At 50.8% G+C, this 22,691-nt stretch overlaps 3 protein-coding genes and 1 pseudogene across 3 annotated transcripts; 1 reads left to right on the top strand and 3 right to left on the bottom strand.

Moving 5' to 3' along the window:
* Window positions 1-2,229: 2,229 nt before the first annotated feature.
* LOC134142013 (olfactory receptor 52I2-like) lies at window positions 2,230-3,177 on the bottom strand. Its single transcript, XM_062578711.1, has one exon. The coding sequence runs from the start codon at window positions 3,175-3,177 to the stop codon at window positions 2,230-2,232; it is 948 nt and encodes a 315-aa protein (XP_062434695.1).
* A 5,883-nt stretch (window positions 3,178-9,060) lies between these two features.
* On the bottom strand, window positions 9,061-9,960 carry LOC134142009 (olfactory receptor 52K2-like). Its single transcript, XM_062578699.1, has one exon. It carries the CDS (start codon window positions 9,955-9,957, stop codon window positions 9,061-9,063), a length of 897 nt encoding a protein of 298 aa, XP_062434683.1. The 5' UTR covers window positions 9,958-9,960.
* Window positions 9,961-16,311: 6,351 nt separating this feature from the next.
* Window positions 16,312-17,633, bottom strand: LOC134146922 (olfactory receptor 52P1-like; annotated as a pseudogene).
* Window positions 17,634-20,700: 3,067 nt separating this feature from the next.
* LOC134142000 (olfactory receptor 52K1-like) lies at window positions 20,701-21,657 on the top strand. The gene has a single exon (XM_062578685.1). It carries the CDS (start codon window positions 20,701-20,703, stop codon window positions 21,655-21,657), a length of 957 nt encoding a protein of 318 aa, XP_062434669.1.
* Window positions 21,658-22,691: the final 1,034 nt, after the last annotated feature.

The raw sequence follows: 22,691 nt of genomic DNA, 5'->3' as shown, positions 1-22,691 counted from the left end.
TAGAGAGCAATTCCCATGGCTACCAGCCTTCTCCAGACATCACCTACAATAATCTCAGCAAAGAGGCTGGGTTTAGTCCCAAGTCAGTTTTCGCTCATCTAATTTCTTTCTCAAATGGCAGATGTTTGGAGGTGACCAAGTAAGAAAGGAACATAGTGAGCAAGTTGTCTCCAGAAGAAAGACCTTCTTCCACTTTCCATCCAGAGAAAATGCAAGTGCAATCTCACCTCCGGCTGCTGCCGGATCGGTAGCGCCTCTGACTCTTCCTAGGGCCATGCCATGTCATGAGCTGTGCTACCTCTCCATCCTCTCCCAGCCCAGAACCATAGGCAGCACTCTAAGAGCCAGGTTACAAGTTTCAGACTGGTGCTCTGAAAAATACAAATTCAGGATAGCCAAAACATTTTGACATCTGTTTTTTTCAAGTTGCCAGGAAGGAGTGCACCAGAAAAACACCACAAAGACAAGATTTCTGACATCCGGAGAATGACACCTTTGGACTGATTTTGAATTTGAATGAATTGCACTGAGGTTCATTTTTAAAATAATGTAAAATTTCAAGGTCTAAACAGAACATTCTGGGTGGGATTCATGTGAACAAATACAAGTGAAATTTGTAGACATGGTATCTGTCTACATCTGGAGCTAGCCTTCCAGATTTGCAAAATATCTGTGGATAGAAACAGTGCTTTTAGGGCAGTATTCATCCCAACCTAAAGCTGATACCTGCTATAGTCAGAGGAATGATGCACATCCACCAGTCTCTCTCCCAGAGCTGTAAGGGAGGTGGTGGTGACTATGTGGACCTCTGGCTTTCAAAGTGTTCATGGAGGGCGAGAGGTGTTCCAGTTCCTTGCTGTCATACAAAACATGCCATGCAACTATGCATGCTTTTCTTCTGAATCTTTACATTAACAGAGCCAGTTCCCTACCTTCCCTCTGCTCCTCCTCAGCCCTCAGACCCAAGGAGCATTCTGGCTCTTATCAGTCCAAAATACTGCCTGCAGAATATCTCATCACCCAAGGCCAGAGATAGGTTTTTCACATGCTGACCCAGAACTGTAGGGCCACAGAATTGTTCCTTGTGCCTGCACTTTCCAGATAAAACCTGTCATTGCTGGAGGATCTGACCTGTCCAAGCCCTTTCCAGATGAATCCTGGATCCCAGGACAGGAAGATTCTAGCACCCAGCAGTGTCACCTCACTCAGGATGCTGTGACATCCAGACTGGGTCTGCAAATCCTGGCTAGAAGCAGCTGACTGGCACAGAGAGGGCTCAGAGAAGTCTGGGAAGCAGCTGATCTACTGGCAGCAAAAGTTAGCCCCACTCAGGACACACACTCAGACCTATGGCATGCTAGGATTAGCTGTTACTGAATATATGGTCATTACAGCAAGACACTGGATTAGTAAGTATTCCCAAACCACTCAATGTTTACTTTCACTACTATGAGGTATGGAGATCAGGATCATGCATCTCCCCACTTTGGTTTCCTCACCCAGCTTGTGCAATCTGTTGGATTGACAGAGTCCTTTAAAGAGTTCAGGATGTTTTCTCCCCATCATCATCTGCTTCTAGCTGTTCCTCCAGACTATGGGCAGGTCTCTGACCAGCTGTTTCCAGTGCTCTGCAGAATAGCTGGTGAGAGACCACTTTTCTGCTCTGAGTGACACACTGGTATACTTTACTAGGTCATCATATTACTTACTGAATGCTTAGTTACGGTCAGCACCCACAACCCCAGAAAAGCTGGTCTGTGCTCAGGGGCGGTCAGCCTTTTCTGCAAGAAAGGCCTCTGCTTGGCTAGAGGACCTGCAATGTGTGACAGTCCTCCATTGCTAGTCCTGCTAGTCTAGCAAGGAATAAAAAAAGACAACATAGAAAAAAAATCCCCCACAACAGAATCTGTGTATTGACATAAAAATACACAAAGCCCTAAACTGCTGCTTTACATTCTCACAGGAACATTCATGGCATTGGAACATCTCAAAACTCAACCGTGGCGGCTCACTCTTCTGTATCACCTGGAAAAAAGGGCAGGAAATGTGACCCTGATATTTGCCCCATCCCAAATACCTCTTGTCACGTCACAGAGAAGGGTCCAAAGTGGCCACTAAAGCTAATGAGCGCTCTCCCCTCCCAGGGCTCTGTACACAGAGCACGTCCAGTGGGGATGAAATTGGTGTCCCCTGCTGATGAATACGCCTGGAGCACTGTTGGTTACTCTGTCAGGCGTGAACCTTCCTGGAAAACAACACTTTCAGCACCGCCCGACGGATCTGCTTGGTTCTCATGCTGTAAACGATGGGGTTCAGCATGGTGGGAAGGGTCAGGTAGAGATTGGCCAGGAGAACTTGTGCCCCCACAGATACACTGCTGCCAAATGCCTGTATATATATGGAGACCACTCCAGGGATGTAATACAGCAGCATCACACAGATATGACACCCACAGGTGCTGAAGGCCTTCCTGCATGATTTCTTCCTCAGGACAGCTTGAAGGATCACCCCATAAGACACAGCAATGAAAGCCACGTCCATCCCCACTATAAGGGAGGATCCAGCCACGCTGTAAAGGTTGCTCGGCCAGGGATCTGCACACGCCAGCTTTGCCACGGCCACGTGCTCACAGTACGAGTGGAGAACCACACAGGACCGGCAATAAGACAGATTTGTCATCATCCACGCCAAGGGAGCCATGAAGAGAAGACCTCTCCCCACAATGGCCAGACCCATTTGGATCATTGTCCGGCGATTCAAGACAGCTTGGTACTTGAGAGGGTGACAGATTGCAACGTAGCGGTCAAAGGCCATGGCCAGGAGCACTCCCGACTCCTCCGATGTTGTGGAGTGAACAAGGAACATCTGAACAAAACAGGCCATGTAACCAGTCTCCGTAGAGTCCAGCCAAAAGATGCTCAGCATCTTGGGGACAGTGGACGTCACCATCACCAAATCGATGACTGCTAGCATGGCCAGGAGGCAATGCATGGGGTTACGCAGGGAGTCATCCAGCCCAATGACAAGCAGAACCACACCATTTCCTACCAAGGCCACGATATATCCCAAACAGAAAAGGATGCCCAGGTAGGTGTGGAAAGCTTCCAGGCCAGGAACACCCACAAGGAGGAAAGAGAAAGAGCTGCTGTTGGGGCACTTGAAGGGGTCTGAAGCCATGCGGGAAAATATAGCAGCTCAGGAGCCTGAAGGTGTTCAGAACTAAGACTGAGAAGGTGGGGACAACAAAGCAAGCCACGAGCCAAAACAGGAATCCTCGTTATCGTGATGTATGAGATGGGAGCGCTACAGCGTAACAGGGCTGGGTGTGGGGAATGGATCAGAAATGTGGAATAAAGGGTACTTTCACAGTTTGCAAGTTACTATCAAAGAGGAGCAAAGAGAAGCACAGAGTTACTATCAAAGAGGAGCAAAAAGCAAAGAGGAAGATCATCTTTCTGCTTGTGCCACCCGGGATGACCAGCGTGCTTTGGCAGCACACTGCTTGTAAAAGGCTTGTATCTTTATCAGTTGCTTACCACCACTCACTTAACATCTTGAGATATGCTATGAAAGGAGGGCAAATGGTCAGTGGCTTGGAATGAAACTCCTGTGGACAGAGCTTTTCCTTAGCTGTCTTGGCTTCCTTGCAATGAAAGACGTAGGCTCAACATAGGAAGTTCTTCCAAATCTGTAAGGCAAATGGTGGTCTCAGAACATGGCCTGGGACATCAGTGAGACCATGAAAGTGCCTTTTGCTATGCTGTCTTCATTCTGTCATTCTCCCATGAGAAAAGCCTGTAAAACTAGGAAGTAGCAAGAGGGAAAGATTCATTTCTGGGATTTTATTCTGGCTGGAGAAGCTCGAAGGTAACGCAAAAACATCACAGAAAAATCCTGGAGAGACAAGAAGGAGAAGAGTGTGTGTTGTGGGTAGGAGCTACACATTCATTTGTGACTAAACATTGCTACCGCTTCTGCTGCTTCTCCCCGCAAAGCTGCAAAGACCACGCAAGTGCTGACAGCACCAGGCACCTCTCCGTTAAGAGAAATGGCTTGCGTGATCACCATCAATCACCTTTTAGCAAACAGCAGGCTATGGGGTGGCCCATGAGTGAGAATACTCATGCTAGTGACAGCACGGAGTAAAATTCATGGGTGTGCAGCCCACTCCCAGGATCATTTGACTAAAACCAGGCATGGTCAGTGTCACACTAATGAGAAGCAGAAGCTAGATTCATTCAGAATAGTAACAAAGTAGATTTTGGGCGACAACTAACTAAAGAAACACAGAGCTTGAACTTTCAGTGCCAGCGAGTAGACTTTTGCAGGATACCCCCATCTGAACTATGGCTTAACCCTGGGTGTGGGGCTCCTGCGAGAGCTGCTGGATTAAAAGGCCAGTCAGAACAGAAATGCATTCTACACCCTGGTAACCAGCAGCTGCAGGAGTTGGATGTGACCCCAAATTTGCACAGAGCAGTAAGGCTGACCAGGCTGACCGGGGTGCATGTTCCAGAGCAGCCCCCACACTGGCAGGGGCAGGCACCAGCCTTGCAGACCAGCCCCTCCTGCAAAACAGCACTGTGAACCCTGAGATGCTGCAAGCTCCAGCTCAGCTCACCTACCTCTGACCATCTCTGCGAGGGTGTCTCTACACGACCCCAGGACACGGCTGAGCAGCCTGAGCACACATACCTAGAGCCATCGGAGATGCCCAGCGTGTCCCTCCCTCGGCCCACGCTCCCTCTCCAGCGGGTGCAGGTCCCCTGCAGGCCCTGGGTGACTGTCTGACTCCCCCATATGGATGCCTGAGGGCATCTCAAAAGGCTCCAGACATCCAAATAAGGGGCAGCAAAATGACACCCTAAGAGTCCAGAGGAGAGGGAGAACGTTGCCAATGGAGCCTAGCAAGGGCCTCAGCTCACCAGATGTGGGGACCTGCCCTAGGGTGAGCTGAGCTGCTCTGCAAGATTGACTGACCCCACGGCTAGGTCCCCACCAACTGCAGTCATGGCTTAGGCGCTTACTGCTCATGCACACAAGCACACTGGGCACCTACCTGCAGGCACCTACGGGTAAGCATCTGCAGCCAGAGCTGAGTCCCCAGGTGCCGACACTGGAGGGAAGAATATTTCTGCTTCCAGAAGCTCTGCTCCACAAGCCTGGCACAATCAGGCAGTAGCTTCCATACCGTTATCAGCATGGTAGCAGTGCTGAGGAAGCCTGATCACTGGCCAGGACTTGGCCTGGGAAAGGGCAAAACAGCCCAGAAGGGCTCTATAGAAACTCCCGGTCCCCGTCAGCTGAGAAAGCTAAGCACGGGTGCCTGTCTTCTCTGCAGGGCTGCCACTTGGACGGCTGCAGCAGTGCGTCTCTGTGCAGCACGAAGCGCAGCAATGCTGGAGTATTTAATCTGCCTCCTGGGAATCCCCGGGGAGAGGACAGGAGGATGCAGGGATTCATTTGTGAGGAGACAGAAAATTTCAAGGGGACTTCAGCGTCTTTCATTAGCTCTCCATCATCACGCCATAATGTCGAGGTCTCATTTCTTCTCTCGTCAGTCACATAAAGCCATGCTGCCCCACATAAGGCAAGCAGATACACTTATGTCACTGCAGGCGTTTGAGCTGCATAGGGCCACATAAGCACAGTACTGAGAGGGGCATCGAGAGAGCTTCCCCCCAGGCTGTGCTCAGCTGAGCTCCGCTTCTGCTTTGCCCTTTCACTTTTGCCTCCGCTCTCAGGGCTTCCTGTTGCCTGCAGCCTGGGGGATGTGAGATGCAGAGACAGCTTCCATTGCAGCTCCATTTTGTGGAGAGGTCCCCAGGGAGCTGCGCTGTCCCAGGAACTCCGTTCCAACCAGTCAGCCTTAGAGAGCCTGGGGGGGGGGGGGTCCAGCATTGCCTTGCCCCAAGCACGGAGTGGGAGGCGCAGGCCTGAGGCAGCGTGAGTGCCTCAGCCCTGAAACTGCGGAAGCTTCAGTCTGCCAGAGCTTCTACCTCAAGGCAGCTCCTACGAGCTGCAGCTGAAAGCCTGCTCAGGACAGGGCCTTTCTACCATCCATCGTTCAGGTCCCTGGACTCCAAGCGCTGTGTCCCCTTGTCAGCCCTGGTGCCATGCTCTCAGGTGTCCTTTCTTCCTGCCCTCTCCTCCTTCCAGAGACCGGTATCTTCTCCCCATCTGAACAAGCCCAGCCAGGTACAAGTGCACCCACTCTCCACCCTGCAGAGGCCTCAGGGTGTCGGATGTTTTTCAGCCCTCCTTTCCAGACACACAAAATGGCATCATTCCCTTTGCCTGGAGGGAATGTCTAGGCTGCAAGGTCAAGTGGCAGGGGTGGGATGTAGTGTTACACTGTAGGTCGGGAGAGCACCTTTAAGCAGGACTCTTCTATGTTTAGGCTGTTGTAGACTTCACTTGAGCTGTTGAAATGTCTCTACCGCAGATCAGGACTTCTTGGTATGTCCAGGGCAAGACTGTCTTCCCAAGAGAGCTCTCGTGTGCTTCTCGCACACTTGGAGACCTGCTGTGTCATGCATGTTGGGGTGCTTATTGCTCTTGCCTTGAGGAGATTCCTGGCTGCTGATCTGGCCCCACCGTGCAAGCAGACACTGCCCTGGAGTGCTTGCAGATGGAGACTGGCCAGCCACTCAGATCAACACAGAGAGAAAACACAGCGCTCACACAAACACAGGCAGCGCCAGTGACCGCATCCTTTCCCCGCTTTGGCTGACCAGGATGAAAGCCTTTAGCGGAAATTCTGTGCACAGGTGTACACATACAGGGATCCCTCTCATTGCTGGCCCTGGACACACAGCCTAGCCAGAAGCTGGCCCTGGGTCCCATGGTCTCTCAGATGCATCACGCACAGACACAGACACGCAAGTAAATGTCTCTCCAGCAGCTGGAGACCTATGGCCTTGCCAGGAGCCAACCTCCAGACCCCACGCTCTCTCCAGGAGCCAGCTTGGACTCCCTGGTCCCACCAGTAACAAAGCCCTTAGACCCTCTGCTCTCTCCAAGATCCAGCTCAGACTCGTGGTCGCTCCAATACCTGGCTCCCGAATTTCTTACGTTGGTTGTGGGCTGGTCCAGCTGGATATGTGCTAGTGGTCGTGTGTTGCCGTGCATGCACTGTGTGCACGCCCTCCGGTCTCTCCAGTGCCAGCACCCCGTGTTCATCAGCCCCTGTGACCTGTGGTCCCAGTGCAGTGGGTGGCACTCAGACACACACACCCCTGTGCACATGGAACAGAGATCCTCTCTCCCAGGAAAGTAGTTAGAAATGGAGTTTAATGAGAGCACAGGACAGACTGTGAGTCAGGGCATGGCCAGACAGGCATACAAACCAGCTCCCTGTTCACACACAACTGGCCCCTTTTATCTCCTTATCGCTGTTTTCCCATGGTTGTTTCCCACATCTCCCATCCACCTTGCCTCCTCCCTTTCCCCACCTTTGATTTGTCCACTGCACATCCCATGATGAGTCCCGCGCAATCCCAGACTGCCCTTCCCGGTATCCCATAATGAGTCCTCCCCAAGCAGGAGCCCCCCTCAGCCTGTAAGGTGACCCAGGAGACCTTCTGCCCATCTTAGAGGTCTCATGTCAGGCCATGGGCTCATTGTCCCCCTGGGACACCCACGTCGGGGGCTCTGCTACTCCAAAGAGGTTACTGGGAGGCTCCCTCCTGCCTTGCTTCTCTGCTCCTTCATGTTTATGGAGATGAGTCTTTAATCACATAGACAGACAATCTCAGCACCCCACAGACCTGTTCCTGATGCAGTGACGAAGCTCCCCTGTGACAGGATAATATCGATCACGAGAAGAAGGCTAGGTGCGATGCAGAACCTCTGCTGCAGCCATAAGTAGGACAGATGTGGGACAAGGCACAGAGAACAGCAGGGGCCTCTGCTGATCCCTGTATGTGTACATCTGTGCACAGAATTTCCGCTTTTCCAATGAAAGCCTTTGCTTTCATCCTGGTCAGCCAAAGAGGGGGGAAAGGATGCGGTCACTGGCGCTGCCTGTGTTTGTGTGAGCGCTGTGTTTTCTCTCTGTGTTGATCTGAGTGGCTGGCCAGTCTCCATTTGCCTCCCACCGCAGCACTTCTCATGTGCAAAGGGACCCAGCAGCCATTTCTAAAATCTCTAGTGTGATCGTACATGTTACACAGTGAAGAACTCTTCAAAGAAGTGGCAATCAGGTGCTACTGAACTCATGATCTGGTGTAGTCCCACCGTAGCGATGGGGAACAGAGGCAGGGGAGATTCAGAGAGGTATTCAGGTAATTTTCTTTGGTGACAGTGAGAGATGAAAGTGCATGCTGTGTTGTGTGAGTTCAGGGAGGTAGTTACTGTGCGTGGGTACCTGCTCCCCGGGGCTGACAGGCCTTCGTGGAGAGGGAAGGGATGTTCTCAGATGTCCTGTGCCAGGACACGTTTGGATCTGCTCTTGCAGCCTCAGTTGAGCTCAGCAAAGCATTTAGCTGCTCCTCAGCACCTCAGAAAGCAAAGCTGGACACCCTTGAGCCCTTCAGGCTGGATAAAGCACTGAGCAATCTGTTCTCACCCCATGGCCAACCCCGCTTTGAGCTGGAAGTTGGACTAGAGACCTTCCAAGGTCTCTTCCAGCCTGAATTATCCTATGTCCCTATGATCCTATGTCCCTTAGTCTCCTGGCACAGCTGCACCGCACATAAATGAGCAAGTTAGGAAAATGCAGCTATTTGCAGTGGTTTGGTTGCATGAGATCATTTTGCGGGAATAGGTTTAGGCAGTGGCTGAAATATTTTCTTGCATTGGGAGATCCGTGGGAGCTGGACCGCATAGAGGTCTCTGCCTTGTGCTAGGGCCTGGCAGGGCAACAACTGCCTGAAGTCCTCAGTGCTGTCCTGAATTCAGTGAGTACCAACATTTCCCGGGGCACCTGTGGGCATGCTGAGAGTCAAGTAGACTTGAGGCCAAGTAGAGGTTTTCACCATTCTAGGGACAGACGGGACATTTCTTCATGAGTCCCAGCTGTGTGTCCTCAAGGCCAAGCCCCAGCCCTCCCGCAGTGGGTCACAGTCTCCTTCGGAAGATCACTCTGAGTGCTCCATCACGAATCTGCTTTGTCTTGATGCCGTAGATCAGGGGGTTGAATGCTGGAGGAACAAGGAGGTAGAGATCAGCCAGTAGGACCTGCACATGGGGCGGGAGCTCCTGGCAGTACCTCTCCACGTACATGGAGAGCAGCCCGGGGATGTAGAAGAGGGCCATGATGCAAAGGTGTGAGCCACAGGTGCTGAAGACCTTTTTGTGGGCTTCTGGGAAGGAGAGGCTGAGCACGGTTCGGAGGATGAGCGCATATGAGAGTGCTATGAGCAGAGAGTCAAAGCCAACCACGTAGGTGGAGATGGAGAGGCTGTAGGTGTTGCAGAAGGCAGTGTCAGCACAGGCCAGTTTGAGCACGGCCATGTGCTCGCAGTACGAATGGGCCACGACTGCCGGACCACAGAAAGGCAGGCGGCGAATGTGGAAGGTGAGGGGGCTCATGAAAACCACAGCTCTGAGCCAGGCAGCAAAGCCAAATGTAGCCACGACGGGTCTGGTCAGGATGGACGTATACCGCAGTGGGTTGCATACGGCCACGTAGCGGTCAAAGGCCATAGCCACCAGCACCCCCGACTCCATCGCAGAGAAAGCATGAACAAAGTACATCTGCGTGAGGCAAGCATCCAGGCTGATGGCAGTGGAGTGAAACCAAAAGATGCCCAGCATGTTGGGGGTGATGGAGGTGGACATCACCAGGTCAATGACAGCCAGCATGGACAGGAAGAGGAACATGGGCAGATGCAGGCTGGATTCAGCCTTTATCACCCACAGGAGGCTGCTGTTCCCAGTCAAAGTGATGATGTACATGATACAGAAGGGGATGGAGATCCAGTGGTGCAGGTGCTGCAGCCCAGGGATGCCCATCAGGTGCAGCTTGGACAATGAGACATTTATGGGATGGGAGTGGGGCATGGCGATTTCCTTGCTCAGCTGTGGCAGCATTGTCTGCAGTGAACGTGACAGAACAACATCAGGACCAACATACACTGGATCACACCAAAGGTTCATCTAGCCTCCTATTTAATGCCCAACATCAGAAGTAGGAAGAATATGACAACCGATCAAACATATCATAATACTCCCCGTAATCACCTGTCCAGCTTCCAGCAATTTGAAGCTCAGGCACTTCCTGAACAATGTCTAGTTTCTCTGTTTTTATAAACACTATCTCAGGATTTTCTCTTTCAGAAAGCTATCTAGTCTCTTCTCTGTAAAATTATAGCATCCATAGTGTCGTGTAGCAAGGAGTTCCACAAATTAATGACAGCTTTTATGAAAGAACCTCTTCCCTTCATTCTGAGCATGATGCTTGCTAGCTTCCCCTGATGCCCCATAGTCCCTATATCAGAACAATGAAGAATCAGCCAAATCCTTGTCCATCCTTCACATGCCACCGTGAAATGTGGAAGTCAGAAAACCTTGGACAATGGAAGTTTTATTTCAGACTGGCAGGAGAGTGTTTAAATCCTCCATCAGCACCTGTTTATTTAATTTCCCACCCTCAGCTCCTCTCTTTCTCTAGATCTAGAAAGACATGACTGGAAAAGTCTTCCTCAGTCACAGAGCTGAGTCTCTGCTCTTCTAGGTGTGACAACCTATCATCCCCATAAAAACTGACAGTAAACAGGCAACGAGCCCCTCTTTTCAGCCTGGCATTTGCTAAGTGAAACAGTCTCTGCTCTTTTGCCCCCTTGATGAGATCAGAGCTCCAAGCCCAGTCACACCAGCAGCTGTCCTCTCTACCTGCTCCTCTCAAGCAGCTTTCTTGGCCATGCCTGGCCAGAGGCACACAGAAGAGGTCTCAAAAAAGAGCCATGGCAGAGGCACCACAAATTCCCCACACCAGTGCCAAGACCAGTCCTGGAAGCACTCCATCTGTACACGTGGTTTCAATACTCCCATGCTTTTGAGGTCCTGTTGCTCACATCACTTTCAACTGTCGCACCTGGAAAAGAGAGAGATACTAGGGTTTCTGTTTCCCAAGGAGGAAACCCATCCCTCAGTCCGATAGACTGATCTTTTCCTGCCTGACCTGGCAGCCAGTGTGACCTGTCCATAAAGCATCACTTTATCAAGGCTAAATTCCTTCCAGGCAAATATGATTGCTTCCTTTCTTGTTATTTACAAAACACAATGTTAGCAAATTAAAGGAAAGTTCCTGAGAAAATAGTACTCTCAGAATTGTTTCTGATTTACCATTCCTGGGAACATGAGCACGTAGGATGAAAATGAAAGACAAGGGCAAAGGTCCAAGCTGGGGCTCAGCAGCTCGAAGTGCGCTGTGGCAGCCGGAAGGGCCTGCTCAGCTCTGGGCTGCATGGACAGAGACGCAACACCTCACTGCAGAGACAGCGTTGCCCGAGCACCACTCCAATGGCTTGCTGTTCTCTTGGGCAATTCATGGTCAAAACATAATGACAACCGTGAGGGAATTCAGAGACTAGAAATTAGGGTGAAGCCAAGCCGGCGAGCTCAGGAGACCAGCTGGACTAGGGAATGGGTCGCAAGGAGTCTTGAAGCATGTTGAAGACTACTGTGACGTGTGAAGGGAAAATATGTCCTACATGTCCACTATGAAAAGGCCAAGTCAGGGGCTTAAACATCAAAAAGAGAAATTCAGTCTAGGCTTTAAGATTTTCCAGTGGTGACGGCAGTGATGCCCTGATGGACATAGAACTGCAGTGCCCTGGGAGGTGGACTCTCGATTAGTGCAGAGGAGCAAGGTGGACAAAAGTACTTAGTGATCTTGCATTGAGCAGGGATGTCAGATTGGAGCAGATTTCCTTAACATCTGTAAGACTGTGGAAGGTGGTCCACGAAGTGACTGCAGAAGCATTTTCAAAAACCCAGCACACACGGTCCCTCCCACATACACACACCCCTGTTCCTCAGAACATGCAAGCCAGCAGAACAGAGCAGATTAAAAGCTATGCCTGTGGGTAAAGTTTAGCCCTAAACCTATTGCCTTGTAAAGCAAACTCCATGAGATCACGAGGCACAAGGTGATCAGAGGATTTTCTTCTGCAAAAGGCCAGGGTTGCCTAAGATTCTTTTCAAAACCTAAGCTGCAATTTTTTTTCAAGATTGTGATCAAGAAATATGAAACTGGAGATGCTCATGGGGGCCTTTTCCAGACTTTTTTCTTATTTATTTGGGGGATTTTTTTTCTTTTTAATTTTTAAAGACACCACTGTAGCAGCATATACTGTCGTACTGCTTCTGTTTAAAAGCCTCCATTGATGGATAAGCTGCCTGCTTTGTGGCTGCAGACTTTTTCAGATAAATCAGTGTGTGTACCCTACTTACCCAGCCCCTGCAGGAGAGATGCTGGCTACTTCTGCTTCCACCGGTTACCCTGCCTGCCTCTCCAAGCTGGCAGGTTTTAATGTTGGGAGCATTTATAGTTCTGCCTAATGGAATCCCTAGTGTGTCTATCACATGGTAGAGAGAAACGAGTACACACACACACACGCATGCACTCACATGAACATAAGAGCAGCTGACTAGCTCTTTTACTGACTAGTCTTCTAATCTGCAGTTTGTTTAACTGCAAAGATATTTTGTCTAAGTTCACTTCTGCTGCAAAGGCAGAGTTTGCCGTTGAAAACCTACTGAGCAAAGAGGGCTGCCATTGCACACTGAACGGGCTGGATCTTTACTCACACCTGTAACCATCCTGAAGATCCACTCGCATACATCAGTCATGCAAATGCTGTTGTATTCCCTTTGACTATGAACTCACTGGATTGCACAGGGCCACTAGGAAAGTCCATGCGTGAGGCAGGAGCTAGACCTGACGTTTTTCAAGTGGAAAGCTGCTTTGTGCACCCTGCTCTCAGCTACCTGATGTACTCTGATGAAGATGTATTCCCACCTAGGGAACATGGCTTTGTGTATCTCAGGCTGTGCAGCTGTAGGCCATATGTTTAAGGAAGGAAGACCTTGGTGCATCTGTGTAACTACCATATGCTAGTATGCTCTGCTGACCCCCCCCAGTAAGTTTTGGTGCCAGGAGACAGGTGGGTACATTTATTCCTCTGTATCTCAGCTAGTGGAGCACTGTGCTGCCACATCCAAACTGCTCCTTATTCCCAAACTACCTTGCTCAGAGATGACTCAGGCTCTGAGTCATCACCTGTGGGGGCAATGAGTGTCGTATATTGGGCAATTGCATTAGGATCCTTGTGCAGATCCTAACTGTGCTCAGATGCTGGGCACTTGGAACAGGAGCAGGTGCAGGGGAGGTGAGTCCTGACAGATTTTTGCTTTGTTCTGTGAACAAGGGCCCTCATGTCCTCCTTGAGGCAGTGCTCTGTGTCTCCACCCAGCACCCCTCTCTCTGTATCTGGGCATCTCCTGCATGCTCCAGAGGCACACAGCTGCAGCCAGGATGGGACAGGCCCGCTTCAGCAAGCCTGATGGAGGAGCAGAGATGGGAGCTCTGGTTGCCTGCTTTCCCACCATGACTGGGAAAGTAACTAACCAAGCAGCGTCTCCTCCCTGCATGGAGCTCTAAATCCATGATGGGAAGGGGATCCTGTGCTCATAGGACAACTGCAATTACTGAAGCCACAGATTCTGGGAAGAGGAGACTCCTTCCCCTGGATGGCAGGACTGGATGATGGGAGCAGGCCAGGTCCACTGCAACTGGGCTGGAAAAGTGAACCAGAATCCATGAATCGCTCTTTCCAAACTTGGGGCCACACTATCACATGCTGGTAGAGTTGGGAACACAGGCTGGGTTGCGATCTTCTCCAAGATGCAAGTGCAGAGATAGGACCTATCACCGGGAGTGGGTTGGACTCCTCAGGGAGCTGCTCTCTAGGTCTGTGCAGGATACATGCAGGGTCCCAGACTTTCCCCCAAGTCTCAGAGAAAACCTCTCAGGCCTCTCCCTCCTCTGCAGAGTGGGAGGTATTCTCACTGGGAAAGTATTTTACAGAAGGCTTCTAAATTTTCACTAAAGAGGTCACTTGGGCAGAAATCCCTTCATGTTTTCTTTGGTCAGCAGCTCTCCCAGTGCGCCAGGATGCAAAGCATGGCTTTTTTCCCACACTGCATTTCTAGGTATAGCCCATCATATAACTAAGAGACAGACAGGCAAAAGCCTGTTGAAGTGATAATTATTACCCAAGGAAATAGGGATTCAGTAACCCTCATCTGCTGTGCAGAGGGCATTTCCCTGGAAGGTGCATGAGAAAGGAGTCATGCTATTGCACAGATCCCATTGGTGTTCCCTATCCCTAGTACGAATTATGTCCCTTTGAGGTTTGGCCTTGGCTGTTGAACCTTAAAATTCCGTTCTGCCTTGTTAGGCTTAAGAAGTCTTGAATAGAGGTTTCAGGCACCGCCGCTAGATCTGAATTTGCCTCTTTCAGTTACCATTCCAGCTGAAATGCAAAAATCCTCAAAGGGAATTTGCTCTGCCATGATTTCCATTGGTGAAGGCATAAGGAAAACTGAACTGGCAAGTCATCGTCCAGTTTTAGGAGATGAGATTTCATCATAGTTAAAAATCACTTTGCAGCTGTGCTCTGTATCCCATTGCAAACCATTCCTGCTCTCCCCAACACAGCCCCTCATGTAAGTGTCACATGCGGGGGGAAGCAGCAATGCAGTACGGTCCCAGCAATGCAGCACCTACAGAATTACGTGACCTCAAAGAAGAGAGCAGTTTGCTGAAGTGCTGTGTCCAAGGGACTAGGATCTCAGAGGAGTCCAAGGGCCAATGAAGACACAAGGAATGCTGGCACTTGCCCCAATCCCATGCCTAAAGGTTTAGGGTATAGACAAAACAACACAGAAAGTTAAGGAGTAATATGAAAATACTGGAAAAGAACTTTGTAGAGGAACACTTTCAAGATGATCCCATTTGGATGTTTCTGATAAGAAAGGAACAAAACCTTATGCAGCTTTGCAGGGCTTCAGTGTGACTTACAGACCTTGTTTTCAAAGAAACTGTGTTTTTGTGATTGCCACAAACGTTTCAGTAAACTTGCAAAACAAGATGGGGAGGAAAAAAATATTTAGGGTCAACATCAGGATGAGTGCATATGCACCTAATACACTCATTCACAAACACACACCCCTCATAGCCAGACACCAAGCTCAGGTAATTGCTTAAAAATAGCAAGTGAATATATGGAGGGTTATAAGGTGTGCAGAAAAGATACGTGTGAAAGGACAGACTTTAATTTCTAAGGTGGTAACAGTCTTCTATGAAGTGCTGTGATGGATGAGGGGACAGAGTGCCTCCTCAGCAAGTTTGCTGATGATACCAACCTGGGAGGAGTGGCTGACACACCTGAGGGCTGTGCTGCCATTCAGAGAGACCTGGACAGGCTGGAGAGTTGGGTAGAGAGGAACCTCCTGAGGTTCAACAAGGGCAAGTGCAGGGTCCTGCACCTAGGGAGAAATAACCCCAGGCACCGGGACAAGCTGGGGGCTGACCTGCTGGAGAGCAGCTCTGCTGAGAAGGACCTGGGAGTGCTGGTGGATGACAAGGTGACCATGAGCCAGCAATGTGCCCTTGTGGCCAGGAAGGCCAATGGTCTCCTGGGGTGCATTGGGAAGATTGTTGCCAGCAGGTCGAGGGAGGTGATCGTGCCCCTCTCCTCAGCCCTGCTGAGGCCTCACCTCGAGTACTGCGTCCAGTTCTGGGCTCCCCAGTACGAGAGAGACATGGAGCTACTGGAGAGAGTCCAGCGTAGGGCTATGAAGATGATCCAAGGGCTGGAGCACCTGCCCTATGAGGAACAGCTGTAAGAGTTGGGCCTGTTCAGCCTGGGGAAGAGAAGACCGAGGGGGATCTTATCAATGTGTACAAATATCCTGGGGAGGATGTCAGGGGGATGGGGCTAAACTCTTTTCAGTTGTCCCATGTGACAGGACAAGAGGCAATGGGCACAAACTGAACCACAGGAAGTTCCGCCTGACCGTGAGGGGGAATTTCTTCCCTGTAAGAGTGGTGGAGCACTGGAGCAGGTTGCCCAGAGAGGTTGTGGAGTCTCCTTCTCTGGAGATCTTCAAGGCCTGCCTGGATGCCATCCAGTCTAACAGGCTTTAGGTGACCCTGCTTGACTAGATGATCTCCAGAGGTCCCTTCCAACCTTACTCATTCTGTGATTCTGTGCTTTAGAGGGTCTTTCTACCATGAAGCCTGCTTTTTGCTGCTCTGAACTACATTCCATCCTACCTGGCACTAGGGACCAGCTGGAGTCAAGACTCCTTCCACCCAACCAGGTTCAGCACCCGTTCCTGGACTGGCTTGCTCCTCATCCCATAGATGCACAGGCTGAACATGGGAAGCACCAGCATGTAGAGCTCGGCTGTTAGGATAGTAAGGTGCATGGCCCCAGCGCTTGGCATAGAAGGAGAAAAGTGCCAGTGTGTAGAAAAGCTGGATGACACAGATGTGGGAGCCACAGGTACGAGAGGATTTCAGGTGAGCCTCTTTGGAGGAGAGGCTCGTGACCACCCTCAGGATCAGCATGTAAGAGACTTTTGGACTTTTTCTGCCGCTGCATCACTCAAGGATGTCATCCTGCTTTCATAGCGTACCGTGAGGTCAACTACTTTTGCCCGAGATCTCTTCACCAATATCAAATCTGGTTTCAGAAGCTCGTTGCTACTGTCTCTGAAGTGGGGTTCTACGTACACCTCCCACTCTAGTCTCTTCGCCTCATTAACCAGCACTTCACACAAGATGTTGTGCCTTCGGACCCAGGCTTCCTGGACTGCAGGACAGTAACCAATAACATGGGAGCAAGTGAGGATGTAGTCTGAGGACGGCATCTGAGCCCATCACAACGGTGGCAGCAGTGATCCCATACATGTTATTGGGTCAAGTGTCCTCACAGGCCACCCTCACCACCATGTGCTCACAGCAGGCGTGGGCAATGACATGGGGGCTGCAGTAGGACAGGCCCTTCACCATACATGTCAGAGGGATCATGAAGCTGAGGTCACGCAGCACAGTAGCCGAGAACAGCTTGTGGTGGTGGCGGGGGCTAGTCAGGACGGCAAAGCAGTGCTAGGGCTTGCAGATGGCCAAGTAACAGTCAAAAGCCATGGTGAGCAATAACCTTGACTCCATTGCAGAGAAGCTGTGGGTGAAGAACATCTGGACCATACAGCCCTCAAAGACAATCTTGTGGGATTGAAAGCAAAAAATCCTAAGAACACATGCTAAGACATGGTGGAAGTGGTGAGCACCAGGCAGAGAGTTTGTGGGGTCTCCTTCTCTGGAGATCTTCAAGGCCCGCCTGGATATAACCCTGTCTAACACATTCTAGGTGACCCTGCTGAGCAGGGAGGTTGGACTAGATGATCTCCAGAGGTCCCTTCCAACCTTACTGATTCTATGATTCGATACAGAGGATGTAAAGCATGGGCAGGTGCAGGTTTGGGTCCATCCTAATGACCACTGCCATGAGCTACATGGTGCAGAATGGGACGGCAATCAAGAAGTGAGCCACCTCCAAACCTGAGATGCCTGTCAAGATGAGGGACAAGGGGCTAGAGTGATTCAAGCATGACATGGTACACCACCACAGCAGTTGGGAGTGAAGGCACAGGAACAGCTGGCATAGACAGGGAGAGGAATATGCTACATGCAGAAAACCCTCTCCTGTCTTCTCAAGCACACAGACCTTCAGTCATATCATCGTGCCCCTTGTCCAGGTTCACTCAGCCACATCATCCACAGGATCCAAACATGCAGGTTCTTAGCATGAATGTTTGGGGGTTGTCTGGCCTCTCCTCTCATTCTGGACTGGCCCCTGACTGTTGTCCCTGCCTATCCAGTCCAAAATGTGGAATTTAGAAACAGAGTCTGCATCCATTTATTTGCCCCTAGAGGGAAGATCCAGAATACGTTGGGGCTGGCAGCTCAGTGGCACTCTAATAACCCCTACACTTATGCAGTTTGTAAACCAGATCCTGTTCTGAGACCAGCATGTCCCACGTGAGTCCCACCCTGGAAAATTGCAGTAGATATTTATTTTCACATTTGTTCCCCAGAGCAATTTTGCTATGAGACCTGGTCCCCGTGTAATGAACACACTGACTAAGTGCATTCCCTAGCTACACGCTCTTCTTCAGGCTGGCACTGTCAGCTGCGGGGCTGTCTCTGCTGGAGCCGAGCCCAGACAGCTTTGATGTCGGCCCTGTCTGAATGGGTTTCCCACTCGTAGAGTCTTGTGGGTCTCCTGCATTAGGAAGGAAAGCTGGTGTCACCCAAAAAGGAAAGAGAGCAGTCCGCTGCAAACTGGAATAAGGCTGGTCCAATTCCAGCACTGACCCTCACACAGTGCTTTCTACTCCTTACCCTCAAAGCCTTGCTAAAAGAGGGAAGTGCTGTGAACCAGCTCTGTTTTACAGGGGAAAGAGAGGCACAGAAGGGTTAAATTAGCCAGCTGGCAGTACGGCCATGAGAAGCAAGTCTCTCAGGTACTTGGACCTTCTGTTTTCCACAACAAGCCAAAAGGCTAGACTTCATCACCTTGGCACTCCAGATACTTGACTTCCTAGACCTCCAAAGCATTTAATCTCTCCTCCAAACTGCTTTGAGTCCTCCTCCACATGACCCAAACCAAGAGGTGTTTCAACATCTGTTACTAGGGGTTGCTATTTGCAAGCTAAGATCAAATACTGAAACTAGAACTATGAGAACGCTGTCAAGACCATGTAATAGTTTATTGCAGAGCGAGGACTCTGCAATGCAGTAAGCTACCTTGGCTATAAATTCAGGGAGGCAGAGCCACAGCTGGTGCAAGCCAACCCAGCAGGAAGTGAGGCTCATGCCACAATTAGTAATGTGGAAAGGGCAAGCACATGTGGGATCCTACAATCCTCTGTGTGAACAAAACACACACTTACTTCTTCCTCTCTCTCGCTAGTACTTAATATACAAACCTAGTGTCCTGCTCTGGGCACTGATACTTGTAGCTCATCTTAAAGAAGACTTGGTGTGGTGGGGAGGCTCACTGTGGACAATGCAGAGATGAAACAGCGCAGCATGTTGTGCTCTGCACACCACTTCACAGTTTCTGCAGCCTCTCCCATGCTCGTGGTCTCTGCCCCTCAGTTGCAGCGCTGTGAGTGGGCAGCACTTACCGAGGCAGAAGGTGGCCCATGCAGGCAGCATGAGAGCTCTCGCAGAGCTGGAGCAGAACTTGTGGGAAGTACTGGGCACCGAGGATGGTTGGCTGGCTCTCGCCATGGTGGGTGGAGATGGTGGCAGTAATGGATTGCTTGGGTTTTGTAAAAGGAGAGAGGGAAAGTCACCTAAGAGTCTGCCTTAGGGATCAGCCATTCATTGGCCCAGGCAAACAGCTTGGAGAGAATGCAAATCACTGTCCTTCCTCCATTTGCTCTTGCAAGGTCCTGTTAGCATTTCTCCCAAAGGCAAGAGTTAACGTTGGTCTTCTGGAGCTGAACACGGGAGGGTGAGAACTGCACAGAGATTCCCTGCTGGTTTGTGAAATCTTCCCCCTGGAGGCAACGGAGCTATAAACTCTGCAGCTGCAGCTCGGCCGTTGGAGTCTGCTCAGCAGGCCGGAGGGACTGAGGTCCTTTGCACAAGAGCCTTTGCAGAAGACGAGCGGTCACATACTCACAGCTCGTTCAGAAATCTGGTGAGTCCTCTCCGGGAATCTGTTCCCACATGCACTGCTATGCTCCTATGAGTATGTTTGGGGCAGGGAACGGAGTGAACGAGAGCAGAGGAGAGGGGGAGTTTGAAGCAAGCCCTGATGTAGGTCCAGATCTGGAGTGGGAGGGGACAAAACCCAACTTGAGCTCTTCTGATTTATGGTTCTATTGTTGGTGCAATCTGGGAACTGCAGGCTGACGCGAAGGGGTCTGCACTCAGAGAGCTCAAGAAGGGACCCAGTTTTCACTAGGCTCCTATTAATTCCCCTTCTTGCACCAGAAGCTTATAAGCTCAAGGCAGGATGAAAGTACCAACCTTTTGCCTTGCGTGCGGGTTGCTGGCTGGGGGTAGGGGCTCACAGGCGGGTTCTCTTTCTAGCTAGGCTAGAAAAAAGCTTGTGCTGGGTCAAACCAGAAAGCTGCCTTGCCTGGGAACTGGTCTCCAGCTGTGGCTGCACCTCCGTATGCAGCTGGCAGACTTCCCCCAGGTGTGCTGCAGGGATCCTGGAAGACCAGTGTCAGAGACCTCTCGGGATGAGGCTGTCCGGGCTGCGTGGGCCTTGCACTGCTTGGGCCCCACCTGCTGCACCTTTCACCATTTGCTCCAGGAAACGAGAGACGTCTTCACTCAATGCTCTTCTCCTGCCCTGGGCGAGACCTGCAGGAAGGTGCCTGTCTCCACAGAGCTCCTTGTCAGGCTGCTGCTGCACGGTCCCTCCTGTCCCCTGCAAGGTAATCATACTTCATATTTTATATCAGAACACTTTGTCTTTGAAGATCTCCACAGACTGACCTTGTCATGATTGCCTTACAGGCAGAGTAACAAATCAACTCCACACGGGATAAGGGATTTGCAGTGAAAGTGGCACAAAGTGTGCATGTTTTGCAAAGCCTGATGGTTCTTTCTGTTATGTTTTACTGGAAGGAAAGGCTCTAAGGTGAAGCTTTCCAAGGATGCTTCTCCATGTCAACTTCTCTGCTTCCAACACCACCAGCCCACCTGTGTTTCTCCTGACTGGCATCCCGGGGCTGGAAGCTCTGCACCGCTGGATTGCCATCCCGTTCAGCACGGTGTTTGCCACAGCCCTTCTTGGGAACTGCACCCTCTTGTATGTGATAAAGACAGAGCCATCGCTCCACAAGCCCATGTTTTATTTCCTTTCCATGCTGGCTCTCACCGACTTGGTGCTCTCCCTCACCACCATGCCCAAAATGCTGGGCATCTTCTGGTTCAGTGCCCGGGAGATCACCTTCAAGGCCTGCCTTGTGCAGATGTTTTTCCTTCACTCTTTCTCCATCGTGGAGTCGGCAGTGCTGCTGGCCATGGCTTTTGACAGGTATGTTGCCGTGTGCAACCCCCTGCGATACAGCTCCATCCTCACCAACTCCCTGATAGCCAAGATTGGGCTCTTGGCCCTGGCCAGGGCATCTGGACTCACGTTGCCCCTGCCCTTCCTCCTCCGCCGCCTGCCGTATTGCCGCTCCCACGTCATCTCCCAGTGCTACTGTGAACATATGGCGGTGGTGAAGCTGGCCTGTGCTGACACCACATTCAACAATATCTACGGCCTCTTTGTGGCTTTCTTCATCATGGCGTTGGATCTGCTCTCCGTCGGATACTCCTACCTCCGGATCCTGAGAACTGTGTTGAGCCTGGCATCCAAGGAGGAGAGACTGAAGGCACTTGGCACCTGCCTCTCCCACATCTGCGCCATCCTGGTCTTCTACATTCCCGTGGTTCTCTCGTCGGTAATCCACAGGTTTGGTCACCACGTTGCCCCTCATGTGCACATCTTGATGGCCAATTTGTACCTTCTCTTCCCTCCCATGATGAATCCTATAGTGTATGGCGTCAAAACCAAAGAGATCCGTGACCGGGTGCTCACTGCCTTTTCTTGCAAGAGGCTCTAAGTTCCAGCTGTCATCTGCTGCCGGTCCAACTTCAGCTGCAGCTTCTTCTCAACTAGACCTGTAGAATGATGTAGGGCTGTCATGAAGCATCTCCAGACACTTCCCACCTGAACAGGCCCCATCATCCCTGCTACACTATGGACATTCTGTCTCTATTTGCAAGCACAAAGTCCCTGCCGTACCATGAATTACTTGCTCCGCTCTGGGTTTCGCAGAGCGGGATGTGGGGCACATCTTTGGAGGATGCAGCACAGGGACCAGACGACGCAGCTGTGCGATCAGCACAACCAGATCTGGGTCCAACCCTCGGCTCTGCCTCAACCATTTTCTCAGTGACAGCTCTGTCAGCAGGCCTTTGGCTGTGCATCCTGGAGCAGAGATAAAGAAGGCAGAGAACTTCTTGCTTTTAGAGATGGTTAGTGAAAACTGTCCCTTCAGTGGCTGCAGAGCTTGTGAAACACTGTTCTGGCCCATGCACATCCCATTCGCATGAGCACGTGCAGATCTCTGTACAGTGAACTCTGTGTGCTGCCTCCGAGGGGCCACAGAAATTACACAGAGCTGTGCAGTAAGTACAAACTCCATTTAAATGTCCCCTGTCTCTCCTGCTGAAACTTTCCAAGTTCAGTGACCCCATAATGGTGGGAGAATTGTACATATGTGCTACGAATGGTTATGTTTTAATGGGTCACTAGCTACAGGCAAGAATGAAGCCTGTTTGGCAGACTGAAAGGGGTGGTAAATGTGAAGGTCAGCCAATGCAGAGCTGGAAAATGTTCCGGGTGTTCAGCTTTGATGCCATCGTGCCGATGCTGAACAGCGCATAAGTGACATCTGTGCCTGAGCTCTGCCGGCTGCTTTTCTTCTTTGTTTGTGTGCTAAGGAAATGAGCTGTAAGAGGCTGTGTTGTCTGTTGGCCTGCAGGTCCTTCCCAAAGAGCTGTGGACCCTGCTGGAGAGTTTAACCAAAAGACGTGGTGGGAAGAGGAGCCAAAACAGTGAAGATCCTACAGTCTCTGCAGTGAGAGCCAGACG

The sequence above is a fragment of the Rhea pennata genome, chromosome 1, assembly GCF_028389875.1.
Source record: "Rhea pennata isolate bPtePen1 chromosome 1, bPtePen1.pri, whole genome shotgun sequence".
Taxonomy (NCBI): domain Eukaryota; kingdom Metazoa; phylum Chordata; class Aves; order Rheiformes; family Rheidae; genus Rhea; species Rhea pennata.
Note: the sequence above shows the minus strand (reverse complement) of the source record. Positions and strands in the feature narration are given on the sequence as shown.

What these genes read in the sequence shown, in the direction of transcription:
- LOC134142013 (XM_062578711.1), bottom strand. Translation starts at nt 3,177, where the DNA reads ATGGCTTCAGACCCCTTCAAGTGCCCCAACAGCAGCTCTTTCTCTTTC.
- LOC134142009 (XM_062578699.1), bottom strand. Translation starts at nt 9,957, where the DNA reads ATGGGCATCCCTGGGCTGCAGCACCTGCACCACTGGATCTCCATCCCC.
- LOC134142000 (XM_062578685.1), top strand. Translation starts at nt 20,701, where the DNA reads ATGCTTCTCCATGTCAACTTCTCTGCTTCCAACACCACCAGCCCACCT.